Below are 17,188 nucleotides of genomic sequence, written 5' to 3'. Positions count from 1 at the left end.
TTATTCGTAGACAGAATATAGATCGCGGAGGTCAATGGTCCTCCTCTCTTACTAGTCCTTGTAGAATATGTCCTACAATTTTCTTTGTCTTTCCAATTTTGTATAGGAGAAGCAAGACTTATGCCATGTAAATGAAGTTGAAGGGAGAGTTTTTGACATCCGAAGATACTTAAGATACAACCTCCTTTCTCAAACAGTCTGTGTATGGGAAATTGCTGTTCCCTTAGGTCTCAAATTGTGACCTATACAAGATTATTTTTTTTTAATCTGTAGCTGAGAGCATAGTTAGCGTATATATGAGTCTTCATCTCCCACTGATCTTTGACTGTAGCTGTCGTGCACAGAATTTCCACTGCTGAAAGGAGGTGATGCAGCAGTATTGGCTAGAAGTTCTCTTCTCATCCAAACCAGCTACTTGCCTACAAAGGGGAGAAGAGTGAAGCAGATTTGCTGAGGAAGTACTTCTCTCTGGACCCTAGTTGACATGCAGAAGAAACTAGGAGAATGGCCCAGAGGAGGAACTATTATATTCTAATGTCCTAAGACATTAGTTAGGCAACTTGAAGTCAAACTCAAGTGGGATGATGATTCCCTGCAGACACTGAGGTCATGTTTCTGCCCTATTGGTCTTCAGAGACCTTTTAAATTGTCATTCCTTTACGTAGTCAGTCTTTGGACAGTTAAGAGTATTGTTGAGTTTGGGAATGAAGAAGACTACATGAAAGTGTTGGAGTTAACGTTGCTGAGCATGTGGGAGTTGTAGCCAAGTGCTGCTAAGTCATGTCTTGCCCATCACAGTGATTTATGCATAGCTAAGAAGGTTATTTGAGTTGTTATATCTTCTGGCTTACTGCATTGAGATATATCTGTATTGAGACATATCTGTATTGAGATAGTGACCATAAACACTGATTTCGTGTGTCTGCCCCCAAAAGGAGACCTGCTTATACCTGTTGTCCCAGAGCACAGTGTGTAGCTAGAATCAAGACAAAAAGTGAATGTATTAAAACGTTAGGAGAAATGAGGATCGGAGAAATTAAGTCTTAAGACTGTGGAAAACAGTGGAGAGGAAGGGCTAAATGTTACTTGTCATACAACTCTCATACAGTTGTAATTTAAATCATTCGAGCAATAAAAGTTCATGTTCTTTTAAGCAGTGGGAGAAGGAAGGGTTGTGTATCTTAGAGGTTAGATTCCGTTGGGTTGGGGTTTTGGTTTTTTGGGTTTTTTTTGTTTTTTTTTAGAGGGTCACAATACGACTATTTTGGTACTTGTAGACAAAATTTCATGTTGATGGGTCTCCAGTTAAGAATGTATTTGGTTACAGATGTTGCAGTAGATGGATAAGTGGCATCATTTTGGTTGATGGGATGAAGAAGGAGACAGGGCCTAGTCCCATTTCATGTTTAGGGCATGTAGGTCTGTCTGCACTGGAAGAGGCAGTTCTCACCTGAATGTTTTAAAGTACAGTGCAAATGTAAGGTTATTTTCTGTAAATAATGCTCTCTGATTCCTGCTTTGCCTTTTTGTTATCATGGTCTATACAGTTTAGAGTAAGAAAGCCTGTATTTCTGTGGAAGTAAATTGTTTGTATTTATTTGCTTTCTTCTACAGAACCTTTAGCGATTATATTTTCTCCATGTTTTAAGTATTGTATAACTGGGTTTGTATTGTCTCTAAAAGCTGTGAAAGGGATCAAATAGGAACAAATGGCTAGTTTTTATACCAGTATTACTTTGAGAGATTCCTTTTAGCTTTCATCTTGGAGAAAGTATATTACAGTCTGTCATACTACTCCAGTGTGCAGCAAAGGAAGAGGTAGACTAGGGGAATTTGTGCTTGAAACTACATAATATTGGACCTGAAAACTGATGAATTAAAGATCATCATAATAATATTTTTAAAAGCTTCTACTAGCTGATTGTTTGGACCTAAGAGAGATCGTATGTGGAGATTTTATATAATACTGAAATATTTATCATCAATTAAATATGAAATAGTGTTTCAGTTAAAAATGAAAAATTAAAGTAAAATCTGGTGTTTTTATAGTCTCTGTTGTATCTTATGATTAGTTCTGTGTGTACTTTTTATTTCAGGTTGATGAAAAAGCTCTAAGACACATAACAGAGATGGGTTTCAGCAAAGAAGCAGCAAGACAGGCACTTATGGATAACAGTAACAGCCTAGAGGCAGCATTAAATTTTCTTCTGAACAGCAGTAAACAGAAACCCATTCAGGGACCACCACCTAGAGGTAAAATTTGCAAATAAATGCTTTAAAACAGTGTTTATGAGCAAAGGAGTTTGAGTATGGTGGATTACTAATGTAGTTAGAGTATATATAGGCATATCTGCATGTTTTTTTCCTGCAATTTAGAATGCATTGTAAACCTGAAAGCAGGTACTTAGAACAGGCCTCTGTGTATTGTATTCTTGTCAAAATTTTTGAATTTGAAGTCACAGATTTGAATATCCTTAAATGGAAAATGTCTGTATCTATTTTTTCCATGATAGAATTTTTTTAAAGATAGAAAATACAAACATTTTATAAATCAAATGAAAAAATGTGTACACTTTTTTTTATTTATTCCCCACTCACAAATAACTTTTGATGTTTACAGGTAAAGGGAAGGGCAGAGGCCGAATAAGACCTGAAGATGAAGAAGAGCTAGGAAATGCCAGACCATCTGCACCAAGCACACTGTTTGATTTCTTGGAATCCAAAATGGGTACTCTAACAGTAGAGGGTAAGTTATTGAAATTAATGTATCTGGAACCAATATTGGACAGTGTTGATGGAATTCTTTTTCCTAATTTTGTCATCTAAAAGGTGGTTCCTAGAACTTCCTGACGGCCAGCTGTAAAAAAACCAAGGAGTGCTAGAGAGGTGTTCCTCTCCTTTGAAGAAAGGTCAAATAAATTGCACTGGTGGTTTGTACTTCTGTCTTGATTATAGAAGAGCTTGGGGTGTTTGCTTCAGGCTTAGATGTCTACAAGACAGTAATTTTGAAATAAGGTGACATAAATGCTAGTTTGCTAATGTAATTTGAGAAAGGCTCTTGCAACTTTAATGGACTTCCATGTTGTTCAGAAGTAAATAAAGAAAAAAGCCATAACCACAGTCCTCCTTCCTCAGTTTATAAACAGTATGTTTTGTGTGCTGCTCAGTTAAGAGTTTAGTAGTTGTGGTAAGCTTAATTGTTTTTGTATTCCCTCTCTCTGGAGGGGGTGGGGTGGGGTGGAATAAATCTTTTTGGCTGCTGTAAAATAGTAAACTACTATTTTCTCCTGGTTTTCCTGTTTAATAACTGTAAGGACTGAGGGAGAGGTAGGATTTTAGAAACAGGGAAGCCAAATAATCCCTCAGATTTAATACAAAAGGTCTGAGATTTTTCTTTAATGCCATTTTAGTTACTTATCTTTCTTAAGAAGCTATATGAAAAAGTAGTCAATGCACCAGCATGTCTGTTTAGGTCTAAATCATTCAGTGCTTTGGAAACTTTAACAGACAGATGCATTAAAACAAAAAAGAGGAAACTCCATACATCTTGAGGTCTCTAGAGGTTTCTGTAATATTAAAGTGAAACTCACAGTAAGCTGACTAATAAATGGAGATCATTATTTCTTTGGGGTATGGCCTTGGAGGTGTTTCAGTGGCCAACATGAAATTAAAATATCTGCTTCCGTTATTTAACACGAAGGTTTTGTGATGGAGTTGTGATTTTTTTTCTCCCTATAAAATGACACTTTTCATAAAGGGTGAAAAAAAGGTCATACCAGTTTATATGAACTGTTTGATATTTTGGAGTTTTCTAAGGAATGAGTGTATTTAAGGAATGACTGCATTTGTATGTAATTTTTTTTTTTTTAACTTAAGTCTTTGTCAACAATAGTGGACTCTTGCTTTGTGTATTTTTACTGGATTTGGGATTTAAAAAAAAAAGTTAATTTAAAAAAAAAAGAAGGTAATAAGGATAAAGTGGAAAACAAGCTTGTAGTAAATGAAAGTGAACAGGCTGCCTTGTTTGGAAAAGTACAAACAGCTGTAATGTCAGTAGGCACCTGCATCTGAAAAAAAGTAGAATGTCCCCATCACTCTGGTTAGTCCAGTGAGAGATCTTTTGTTGAATGTATTATTTTTGTTTGTATCTTATGTATTAAAAATGTGTAAATATTTGTCTTCTTTTGCTATAGCAGTGAATTTCAGGTTAGTTGTGTTTGAGAGTCATATTGAATTAGAAATGACTACATAAAGCCATGTAGACTCTGTCAGTGCATCAACCCCCCAGTTTTCTGTGACAATTACTAGGATTATCTGCTTTCCATTAAATGCATGGCATATTTTTTTCAAGAGTTATTTTTGTTAGATCTTTCAGAACTTTGAAGCTGCACATTTACAGTTGCTACTTGGATAAGCAGTGTAGCATTTTGCGTTAACGTGTTTGAATACGTTTTGCAGTCTGTAGCAACTGAAGGTCAGCATGTTCAGGTGGAAGGAAACACAGCAGTCTAGAAATTCAGTTCTTAGAGCTGTACAGAGGATGCCTTTATCCAAAAAAGAGGAAAGAGCAGCAAAGAAAGAGAACGCATGTTTTGTCATAGAAAACTTGCCTCAGCAGATGGGCTCAGGAGTTAGTGAACCTACTGGCAAACCCACGGGTCTGTTGCTGCTGCTGGTAGAATTAGATGCACTGTGAGCCATTTTAGAGTTCACTGCACATTTTTATGACGTGCTAAGTTTTAACTATGAACAGAAGGGCATTTGCTGATAAATGTGATAGCTTATAGTTCTTCTGATAGCAAATACTATATTGTTGCTGCATCTAGGTTGAGTTTCATCGCAACAGTGTCTTTTTTGGCCTGCAAAATAAGTGATTTTAAATGGCTAAATATTGTTTTATATTTTAGTTGGGTCGAGGTCTTACTAAAAGAGTTTGTAGAAAGTGAACAGAAAAAGTTATGAGTTCCTTTGCTTATGTATGTTGTTTATAGTTTGTTTATGGTGACTAGGCACAAGTTTATGGCTGGCTTTATGAAATGTGGCTAGTTGTAGTTTGAACATTTGTATCGTGAGTCTTCACTGTACGTCAGGAATTTAAAATATTTAAAGCAAATACCTTTCAAATACACAAACATTCTGCATTAGCTGATACAATTTTGTAAACTGTTCAGGTAATGAGTATAATCAGATTTTCAAAAGCCTGTGTAGGGAATTATGCTTAAGAGAGATCTTTTGGCATCTCATTGTGCTTACTGAAGACACTTCAGATTTTTACAGTGAACAGAAATGGAAACAGTGGTAGTGTTTTTTCTCTCACATTACGAACGTTGATTTTTTTCTTTGGGCAAGTTTTGTGCTTATGTTGAGAGAGAAGGCTTTTATGTGTGACAAAGACATTTCAAGGAAAAATAATAGAAATAATCCCTGCGGGATATACGCCTTTCTTATTGTCAGTAATTGTATAAGTAAGTAGTAATAATTTACTATTGTGAATTGTGAAATGAGTGAATTTCTTCTTTAAAAATGATATTACTGATTGACAGTGTTTGCTTAGGGGGACTTTTCTGATCCTTTGGGTTTAGTCCATGTATTGTTAAGGGAGAAGCCGCTGCCCGAGCATTCACACACCGATCGGGAGTCGCAGGCACTGCGCCGGAGACTGTAACTGCTCGGACCGGAGTCCCTTCGCAGCGGGCGACTCCAGTGATTCCACGGGTGACCCTTCAGACCCCCCCTCCCCCCACACACACTCACCCACGGGTGCTGCCTCTTCCCTTAGGCTCGACCCTGCGTTCCCCAAAGCAGAATCTCTAATCAAGGCCTTCAGCATAAAAAAATGTAATTAGTCTATCTATGCTGCACGCGTTTAAACAGCTCGAGCTGGGTGCCTTTGGCGAGGGACCCCAAACACCAAATTATACCCTTACCATTGAAGTCCCTGCCCCTCACGCCACAGTCTGGTCCAATAGTGATATTCGGGTTTGGGGTCACCTTCTCTCTCACTGAGTCCTTTTTCTGATCTCTAGGCAGGTTCTTTCCTGGTCTTTAGGCTAGTTGTTACTATATCTCCTTTTCCTGGCTTAAACTGGCTCTGGGGCTTTCCGAGTCTCCTTACGCCTTCAATCACAGAATAGGTTAACGTTAAGCAAAAGCATTAAGCAGTCTAGGAGTTCCGCTTTATCATGAACAACTACTTTTAAGCAGCTAAACGAAGTCCTTAAAGCTCTCCAAAACATATTAACAGCCTCTATAATTTATATACATTCCTGTGCTATTGTAGCCTCACAGTCTTATTGCGTTATTGCCATGTACTGTTTACATCGCGTTCAGGTGTGGTCCGCGTGCTCATTTAGCTCCTCTTTGCCACCTTCCACAGCAGTATTAGCCAACATACTGTAGGGTAATAAAGCATATTGTTATGCAAGTAGAAAAAATGGTTATATTAGCATATATACTTATATTTCTAATCTTCAATATTGTGTTTTAAACATAAATATACTTTGGTTTTGTGTATTTTTTTTCCTTCTTAAGTAAAAATAAAAAGATTCCATAAATGTTGTAAGAACAACATAACTGTATGAAAACTTTGTAAAGGCTTTGTACTCTGTCAGTTGCCAAAAGTTGTGGCATATTTCCTAACATGACACACAAGGGTTTTGGTTTTGTGTTTTTTTTAACACTATGTTGGGGTTTTTTAGCCTTATCTGAATGACCAATACACGCTCTGGTGTAGTATTCCTCAGTCATGCTTTTCTGAAAGAAGAACTTGTTAGCATTTTTTGAAGAGTTCAGAAAGTGTTCTGATTATTTTCTGATACTTTTTTAAATATTTCTGCCTTTTTTCCTTCTGAAGAAATAATAATACTTGTTCTTGTACTTCCTGTTATTTGGAAGTCACAGAACTTTAAAGTGGTTGCCCAGTTTCATTTTGTTAGTTGTTATGTTCTTTACTGAATGTGTCTAGCCCATAGGATTCTGCCTCTGTTTCTATGCCAGGTTTTATTTTTATCATGCAGAGCCAACTTCAAATGGATTTTTAAAGAAATATATAGGCATATGCTGAATTGCAGGCTTTTTGTTTCTTTTAAAGTGTTTTTTTTTTCTTTGTCAAGTTTGAGAAAACCTGTGCAGTCTGATGAATTGAAACACATCTTAAAAATCATTTATTGCAAGTGTTATTTTTCTGCCATTTTTATGCCTCTGTGGTTGAAAATAATCTCATTTAAATTCTTAGTTATTAGCTGTCTTAAGTTCCGTGAAAACTGAGATGACGTGAGTGTTAACAGTGTTTGCAGAGTGATGATGTATCTGCAGAGATTATACTTACCACTGTGAACTCTTTCATCATGAAGTCTGCATCCAAGTGTTTGCAGAAAACAGGATATATATTACCAGCACCTTTTTCATTACATTCAATCCTGTCAGTTGTTAGCAGTAGAGGCGTATAGTTCTCTCTTAGTATTAGAAAAGTAGTGGTCAGAAATGAAAGGCATATCGGGGAAATTGCTAGAAACAACTCAAATCCGTAATTTATATAGCCAAGAGTAAGGTCTCTTCATTGATTTTTCTGCACAGTGATTGTACTAAGGAGGGCCCTGGCAAGCAGGTTTTTCTGCATTTATGTGTAGCATAGTACAGTCTCCACTGAATAGAAAAGAAGATTGATTGTTCTGCAGTATTTCTGGTCCCTTGCTGTCCCATATGGTCTCTAAAATCCCAGTTTGTTTTTTAGATGTTCAGAGAGATGGCCTTTGTATAGGGATAGTGGTTTTAAATAAATGAGCACACCCCTACTATTACACTAATGCATATGATCAGGAGCATGTGATTACCTGGAATGGCCATATTTATCATTATCGCAAGCATTAGGCTTCTCTATGCTTCAGACAGATTGTAATTTCTTCTAATTGACTGAGAGTCTATGTAGAAGCAAAAACAAAAGGCAGTTTTGCTGATCTGAGGTAAGTATTTTTTTAATTCTGCGCCATGCCACGTTTTCTTCAAAAATGGCTTATGTGATCTGGGGAGAAAGTGTCTGGAAAGAATTATTTCTTTTCAAGTACATAGAGGAGCCATTTGCTTTTCTCTGTGCATCCCTTCTTGTTTTTCTTATCTCGTGTCTCTAATTGCACCTGAAACCTCAGTACTGTTGAGAATTTCTAAATTCACTTCTGGATTTGCAGTAACCAGGCTAGTTGGTTCTGTTTGTGAACAGGAACAGCAGAACAGTTGTCTAATTTAATATCTTTGATTTGGTACCTTTTCGTAGTTGGATTTAGACCAAGTAGAAAAACATCTATGAATTGAAATACCTTTGTATTTTTTTAGGAGGTACTTCTCTTCCTTTTTAGAGTTAAGACAGCACATTAAGCTTTTTGTTGTTTGTTTGTCATTGTTGTTTTTGGTTTTTTTTAAAGTACAAATTAGTTATAAGACAGTAACGTGTTAGTCTTTTGCCCTGTAAGTGGTGTCTTGTGAGGGTTTTTTTGCATTTCATCTCCTTTTTTCAGAGTTAATGAAATATTGTTTTAAGTAATTAGAGCTGTCAAAAGTTTTAAATACCTGACTCCGTGATCTGCTAGTTCTTTAATTGTAAAACATAGCATATAGTAAACATACTTTATTTAAATGAAATGCAAAGAATTAAAACAAACCAACGCATAGTTTTATACTACATATTTATTTGTTTATTTTTAGCTGTGGATGGTTGGTGACACCTATGAAAATATTTCTGTGTTGAAATTAAGTAGTTTGAGTTTTGGTTGGCAGGAGAAACCTGCTGACTGTGAGAGATAACAAAAATAGTAGACAAAATTGCTGTCAGCTAGCTGCCTTTGCTTGCACTTGGATTATTTCTGCTACTGAACACAAAGATTTTTCCATTAATCATCTTCTTATTTTTCTTTTGTTATGAGGAACAATTCATCCATCTTTGCCAACTTAAATAAGTAAACACAAGGATTATCAGGGAGAACAAAACTCTGCCAGAAACTCTGACTGTAGAATTAAGAAATAATGGACAAAATGCTGAGAACCAGGCATGTTTCAGATAGTTCTCTCTCTTTGGTTCTTAGGGACTGAGAATAGGCTGGTGCTTCCATCTGCTCAGTATCGAAAGCCCCAAAAGCTTTTGGCAGACATCTACATCTTTGTAAGACGCAAACAAAGATTAACCCTTTCGTAATTATTTATTTATTTGTTATTTAAATGGGGTAAGAAACATAATGATGGTTTTGGTTAGAGCATTGACCCAGGATGTAGAAGGCCAAAATCTTTTCAGTTTCAGACTGCGCAGAATTGCCTCTTCAGTCCTCCCAAGAGACAGGCTGTGCTAGGGGCGGACATTTCATGCTCTTCCTGTTAAACTGAACCTCCTGTGCAAGAAACTACAACATTAATGGGGCCACAGAAAAAGCAAGTGAGAGGTAGCATGTCTGTGTAGTCTGTTAACAGGGCCACTTCAGGAGAAGGGAAAAGTCATAGGCTGTAGTCTTCTGTTTCTTGCTCCAACAGTTAGGCTGTGATTGAAATACAAATTTAGACATGCAGTTTTGATTTAAAGGTGGTGAATTAATTCTACTCCAAGGTTAATTGTTTCAGCAATTAAAGATCAGCATTTAAAAAAAAATAATTTCCATTTCTAATCTCAGTTTTCTATACTCAGCTTCTAACTGCTGTATAATATTATGTCTTTCTTGCCATATGAAGAGTGATCAAAATTTGCTTTCCTAGTAGCTATTTATAAGATGTAATTGACCTGTATTTTATCCATCAGCTGTGTTAGCTGTGTGGATTGAGCTTTCCTAGCCTTTCATCAAAGACTTTTTTCCAGACTGCTTTATCTCTTTTCTCAACAAACTCATTTGTCAGTATTCTTCTTCAAATATGCATTCCATAATTACAGTGCATATTCTTGTAGTGGTTTGAATGATGCTGTGTAACATCAGTATCATGTGGACTCTTGCCTCTGCTCACTCTGCGTCTGAGCATCTCGCCTAATTTAGCTGCAGTTACCCTTATGTTTGCTGCCACCAGTGTTGTCTGCAGGAGATAGTGACGAAAAAGGTACTGACCACGTAGGAGGGTTTGCAAACAGTTGACTTTGGCAGACGTTTTCTTACTGTTTCATATTAACTCTTAAAAATAGGACTTTAGTGGAAAGTGAGCATTTATCACAAGCAGGTTACACACCCAAACTCTTAGGGAGTCCCAGAGATCTCCAAAGGGACAGATGGGGCATTTCTGTACTTTCCAATTAGAATTTCTGTCCTCCTACTTAACTGTTAAGGCTTGAGGTAAACCAGGATGTGTAATGTATGGGGTTTTTTTGTTTTGTTTTTATATGGTAACATATTCTTTGGATGATTTGGGGGTAGTATCTCTTGTCTAATTTCAGCAGTCTTTTTCTTGTTTTAGTTCATTATGCTTTATATATTACCAAAATAAGTTAAAGGTTTGAGATACGTTGGTAATGCAGTAGAATATAACTAAACATTATTTGTTTTATTTCCTGGTCACACAATTTATTTGAATATTTGGGGGCGAGGGACCTTGAGAGGAAGAAAAGAGTCTGACTCTTTAGAGTTAAAGGGGATTTGTAACCTTTGGAATTTACCACTTAGTAGCTGTGTTTTCAACAAACACGGTGCCTTATTGACAGTAAGAGATCCAAATTGCAAAATAGTTGTTTATTGTGCAGCTTTACTTCTAAAAATTAAACTTCAGTCAGTGTTAATTGTGAATATCAAGAAAATAAAACTTACTTTTGTTATAGTGTTATGTTAGTATTGGTGACGTGTTAGGAGACTTTTGTATTTTTATTTTGTCAATAACTTCTCTTTAGATATGAGAGAAAAATACAGTGAATTTCATACACTTAAAGAGTAATAAGAAAATTACCAATTTTTGTTTCAGTCCTTTTATACTGTAAGTTAAAGTTTGTAGTGTATACAATTGCAGAATGTTTTGGGGCTTTTTTTGCCACTTTATTATTATCATCATCCTCCTCAGCTTGTATTTATTTTATTTCAACAGAAACATGAACTCAAGTTCCAGTTCCTCAGTGTTACTACATTTCAGAAAGAAAGATATTGATATTTATGTAACTTGACAAAGCTCTTGAGTAGCTAGAATTTTACTCCATGACAGAAAATCTGTGCAAATGTATCATTAATTTCCTTCTAATTTTTTAATCTTTTGGCCAGTTCGAGATAGAACAAGCCCTGGGGGCAGCTGTCTCGAAGACATGCTTCGATAAAGTTGCATAAAACCATATTTCAAGTTGGAAGGAGAAACCCAAATCCTTGCCACCGGTGTGGAAAGGGCCACTGTCTTTGAGTTTAACCACATTATTAAACATGATAAAATCCACAAACTACAACTTAAATTCCATTGTGCATGGGGCAGTGCTTTTTAAATTGTGTTGGCTGGGATTTCTAATTGCAGCAGGTCCTGCTGGTTTCTGGTAAGCAAGGGAATGTGTTTGGTTCTGTACGGCCTTCTTGGGTCATCACATACAAAAGCTAAAATGAGTAAAACAACTGAGTGACGGTTTCAAACTGAGAAACACTATTCGTCATCTTAAAAACTACCCAATAGATGAGAAGAGCCTTGTCATTAATTTTGAAATAGACTTTTTCCAGGCCGCATTCCCAAATGTCCCATTACAGTGATGATGACTAGGCTGATGCATCTGAATGTTTGAGAGAGTAGTGTACCAAATCTTCTTGTCAAATGCCAAATTAATATTTGTTACTGCCTCATAGGAACTGTTACTTTTCTGGAAACATTAGCTAATACTTTGTTGGAGGTGGGGCAAGAAGAAGTAGAAGCAAGGAACAGCAGCTGCAATGGACAGTCTGTGAATAACATACCTCATTGCTTAACTTTTTCTATAGAAGCAGCTTTAGATTCCCTTCAGTTTTTTGGTGATCAGGCCAGACAGCACAAATTCATGAAGAGCCTGTAACATTCTCATCTCTAGGCTTTTTTCATTGACAACTGTTTACAAAGAAACATTTACTGTCATTTGGCAGTTTCTGTTTGGGTTGTGCTTGAACGTTAAACAATCAGTTAGCGTGTTGTGCTCATTCAAGGCTGTTGCATATGATGTGGTCCCCTGGGAAGCTTTTAGGACAATAACTGCATCTTTGTAGAATACATCAGTTAACTAGGCTTTGCATATCTTAAGGTTAGAGTAGAAAAACGTCAGGTGTTGTGTGAGCAGCTTTTGCATGTCACAGTAAATAGACCTAGGAAAAAGATGCTTATATTCACTGTTTTGAAGTTCTCTGGTCTCTTTCTATGCTAACAGAGTATTATTTAAATTTTCCCATAATATTTAAAAAAAAATTCTGTCACTGAAAGTTCCAACTTTAAAGTCAGCTTGTTGCTTTTGTATCATGTTCACATTATGTTGGGTAGAAATTATTTGATCATCCAGTAGTCCTACTTTTGCAACTGATAGATGAGAAATTTGTTGTTGTTAAGTAGATCTGCAACAGATTGCCTTTTCTATTAACATACTGCTAAAATTTCTGTTGCTTGAAGAAAGGAGATAATAGGAGTTCTTCCTAACAATTTAGTTTTGGGTGGAGCTATTCGTGCCAATGTTTGAATGTGTTGCTATTTTTTCTTAGCAGTTACTCTGTTTTAAATATTCATGGAATAGCGGGTTATAACTCTGAAGTCCTATTTTACAGGTAATTCTTGTTAAGTAAACAAACAGCATTTGAGTTCTGAATTATTTCTTTCTAGATTTTCAAGATTAATATTGCCTTTCTAAAGACGGAAATTATTGTCTTACATGAGAATGCTTGTAACTTTTTACTGGAAAGCAGGTCAAAGAGGTAGAAGAAGGGTAGAATGAGAAGATCTCTGCAGCTGTGTGACGGAAGTAGGTTGCTCGGAGATCTAGTATAGGCAGATTTTTTGGTGTCTAGTAAAACTAGTTATTTTCATTAAGGTGCCTAGACAGTAGCTAAAATTACTTATTACATGCTATGAAATTGAATAGAAATTTCAGTGAACCTTTTCCAATTATAGAATAATATGTATATGTTTCAGTTTTCCCTCAAGGCTTTAACTAAATTATTATAACTGCTCTGCATGCTTTGGGGATAAGTCTTGCAGTTGTACAGAGTCCTTGTATGTACTAGATGCTGTCTGAGGTGACTACCCATTTCAGCCCAGAAAATGTTTCTTCATTTAGAAAAAGGTCAAAGGACAACCCTCAAGAGGAACCATTTAAATTCTAAGTCAATCCTAAAATCCTGCCAACTAGCAAAATATTAGTATGCCCAATCTAGTCTTTAGCCCATTTTTACTTTTACCATTGGAACAACTTTCCCCTGTGCAAGTGGCTTTGTTTAATGAATTTCATGTTACAGAATATTAAATAAGATGATTTATAATGAAGTATTTTAGAATTTTATACGCATTTTTCTTTAATGGTGTATACAAGGCAGTAAACCTTCAGAGGTCATCAAACAGTTCAGTCATTTCATGTGTAGTTAACATTAGGAATAGACATGAGAGTGTAGGTTGGGAATAGGAAGAGTGGAAGCCCAAGGAATTTACTACCAGAGGAGATGAAGTATAAATTAAGAATGTCATGAAGGAAGACTGTTAATTAATTAGGAAGATAAACCTTTTAGACAACAGGAAATCTAGAAGATTGGTATGTATTATCAGAAGTGGGCAAGTGTAATGAAGATGCTTACAGAAAAGTTACAGACATAAAACAAAGACAGCAGTATTTTCATGTTCCATTTGTAAAGGAGAGATAAAGAGGTACTTTTAGACTTGAAGGATTTCATCAAAAAAAAAAAAAAATTTAAGTGTTACAAGATTTAAAAAGAAAATGAGTATTTATGAAACTCTTGGTTCTTTCTGAGTAGTATGTATTCATGCGTTAAAAATATTGGTTTCAAAGTAATAAATTTTGCAGTAAAATTTTTTTTTTATCTAGATTACAATCAAGCTAAGCCTCATGTATGCTTATGTCACTTTAAAAAACAACCCAAACCACTAGGTAATTTTAGTCAAACCTTTTTGACTTCTAAAAGTTAGGGTAAATCAAGTGTATGTAAAAATAAAACTAGTTTCTTATTAGCCAATTTAGTCAATTAAATTGATAAAGATTCTGTGAGCTATTAATAATAATATGATGCAAGGAAGTTTGTTTTTTGTTGTTTTTTTTTTGTTTTTTTTTTTTTTTTTAAAAAAACCACCTAAAATTTACATTTTAATTTTAACTCTCACTATGTGGCAAGTAACTATGAAAATTGATACATTTGTTGTCAGGTGTCAGCATTCATTGTTTCTAGTGGTACCATGTAAACTGGAATTCTTAGTTTTTCCTCCACATAGGAGTGTGTTCAGGGCCAGGCAGCACAGAGCCTGAGCGCGTCGTCCCACCAGGCCGGTGCACGCACACCAGCCTGCACACCGTACATCTGTGGCCAACTGCCGTGGATGGACACGGGCAAGCGAATGACACCTTTGCAGGCACAAAATTGCTCATATAAACATGAATCACTCTAATGGGTTTATGCTTTCCCTTTCGATCAGGTTCAAAGTCTGTTAGCAGCCCTCATACCCAGCCACCCACATGCACCCGCTCACATGGGTCTCTCCTGGCCCCTAGACCCTTGACCTCTGGTACCCACCTCAGACGCCTCTCGTCCAACTTGCTGGCTTGTACAACCCGAAGTTCGCAGGAGGGTTGCACGAGCGTACTTACGTAGGTCTGTCCAGTATCTGAGCCCAGACCTGCGGTCTCCCTGGTAGATGGCCTTCAGACCTGTGGTCTCTCCAGTATTCAGCTGCCAGGTCTTTCTTGTCCCACTTACCAGCTTATCCTGTCTCAAGTTCACCAGCAGGTTTAAAAACATTTCCCCTCATGCACAGAATAGAGAACTTAATCGCACAGAAGATTTTTAGAAATGAATTTGATGAGGAGGTGAGACAGGCTACAGTGATCACTTGGACAATTGGGCCTGGCAAGTGTATTGACCAGCAGCCTGCTTACTTGCAACTGTCCTGTTTAATCTCATTCCTTCTTTATTTTCTCATGCTTATTCCTCCTGGATTAATCTTGATCTTTCCTCTCCTTTGGTTCTTCACATAAACATCCCATTAAAAATTCCATTTCTGCCTAAAAAGAATACAATTCCATAAAAAGTTTCACAGATCCCCACAATTCCCCTTCTCCAGAGCATCCCATAGCAAGTTTGCTCTTCCTCATGAGATCCATGATCATCTTGTTTTTCTTCTCAGTAGTTAGTTCTGGTTGAATCTCTTAAAGGTAATGCTTGAGCAGTTCCTGTTACGGCTCATTGATCAGTGTCTCCAGAGTCGTGGGCTTTGTTACTATTCCCATTATCTACGGTTTGTCAGCTGTGTTCATTTTATCACTTCTATTTCTTGCCTTTGTCTTTTATGCTGAATAGCTGTTAACAAGTTATTTTTACAGAAAGTTTCAATTCAGTTTAAAAGTATTCCTTTTTTCTTCTCGTTTTCCTCCCTCTTCCTTTCTCCATGTTGGAATTCTATTTTTCTGTCTTAAATGGCTGTTATTCAAGTGAGTTACTGATGTCCATAGGGAGAAGCGAGTAACCTCCTGGAAATTATGCCCAGCTTTTCTCATACTGGTAGGTGGTTCAGTTCTAAGTACAGCCCAGAGTAGTGTATGTTTTCCAATAACTAGGAATTACCATTCAAATGACTCTGCTAAATTTTCTGTGTACCATTTAATTTCTGTATCGCAAAGGTAAATACTGCATACTTTTCGAAATGATACTGTTGCTTACCAGTTAGGGTCTGAAACACTATTTCTAAAATACATTTGTGTGGATATGTTAATAATTGAAATAATTTTTTTCTTTGTAGAACCAAAATTGCAATTTCAGCCACCACATCAAGTACAGCACAAAGTTATGAATACAGAACAGAATGGCATCAAAGAGAATCATTCAAGACACATTTCTCGCAATGACATGAGACAACCAAGGAATGAGAAACCCCCTCGTTTTCAAAGGGATATTCAGAATTCAAGGCAGGCTTTGGAAAGTGGTGGCTTACCAAGAAACAGAGGTCCTGAAAGGCACAACTCTTTAGAACATTGGACAGATGAAAAAAATAAAAGTGACAGACATTATCCTAGAAATGATAGGCCAAAGGATTTGGGTTATTCCATAGCCACTCACCAGGGTGATATTACTTTCAAAAAAAGGGATAACAATATGCAAAACAGATTAGGAAAAGGGGTGTCTTTCACAGAATTCAAGGAGAACTCTGCTGTTCAAGATACTACAGACAACAATAACCAGAAACGTGGGAAAAGGGAAAACCAAATACATAATTCTGAAAATTTTTGTGATAGGAAGGCACGAACAATAAGTAGTGAAGCCTTTATGGTAAAAAGTGAGCAACATTTTGGTGTTAACAATGATTACCAAAATCCTGGTAGAACTGATAATTTTAATGCTGTACCAAATGGAGATACTGAGCATCATCAGAAAGGAAGACGAGTAGGACCTATCAAATCATCAGGACCCACTACAATCCCATGTTTTGATGATAAAATGTTGTATTACAACACCGGTCCCAAAAGGAGATCTGGGCCCATCAAACCAGAGAAAATATTAGAACCATCGATTCACATGGAATATGGAAAAAGTTGGAGACCAGGGGATGAATGTTTTGCTCTTTATTGGGAAGACAACAAGGTATGCCTTTGTCAAATGAGAAGTACCTCAAATTGTACCTTTATTGTTTTCTTACATACATGTGGGAGATATAGCATGCTAGCACAGAGACACAGGCTTCATTCATAGGTGCGTAGTGTGCTTCTTGGCTAGCTGCTTGTTCTATTTTTTTATTATTATTTAGGAGAGATGTCTCTTGTATTCATTGCATGAAACTTTAAATGCTTTAATTAAGTCATCTTGAAGGTGATTGTTTCTCTCATTTAGGTGGACTTTAGGATGACTAAGTTCCTAACTGAAGCATTTGACTTAAGTGCTGATAATTTGAAAGGACAAATATGGAGCTAGGTGCCCGTATTCTTTTCCAAGGAACAAGAAACAGGATGCTGTGCTATCTAGAATAGTCTGTAATGGTAGACGTGTAATTCCTTTTTCTAGAAAAAGTCAGCATGCAACCTTTACTTGTGCAAGGGAAGACC

General features: G+C 36.6%; 1 protein-coding gene across 5 annotated transcripts in view; it reads left to right on the top strand.

Moving 5' to 3' along the window:
• The window catches only part of TDRD3 (tudor domain containing 3), a 110,301-nt gene that overhangs the window by 66,641 nt on the left and 26,472 nt on the right, over window positions 1-17,188 (top strand). For all 5 annotated transcript variants that reach the window (XR_007507905.1, XR_007507906.1, XM_049815696.1 and 2 more), the window contains 3 exons: window positions 2,097-2,253; window positions 2,621-2,746; window positions 15,892-16,730. Coding sequence is in view for 3 of the 5 variants with exons in the window: in XM_049815696.1 (XP_049671653.1) it covers window positions 2,097-2,253; window positions 2,621-2,746; window positions 15,892-16,730 (1,122 nt within the window). In the remaining 2 variants the exon portion in view is untranslated. The remainder of the gene's footprint in view (window positions 1-2,096; window positions 2,254-2,620; window positions 2,747-15,891; window positions 16,731-17,188) is intronic.

The sequence above is a fragment of the Accipiter gentilis genome, chromosome 13 (genome assembly GCF_929443795.1).
Source record: "Accipiter gentilis chromosome 13, bAccGen1.1, whole genome shotgun sequence".
In the NCBI taxonomy this organism is placed as follows: Eukaryota; Metazoa; Chordata; class Aves; order Accipitriformes; family Accipitridae; genus Astur; species Astur gentilis.
Note: the sequence above shows the minus strand (reverse complement) of the source record. Positions and strands in the feature narration are given on the sequence as shown.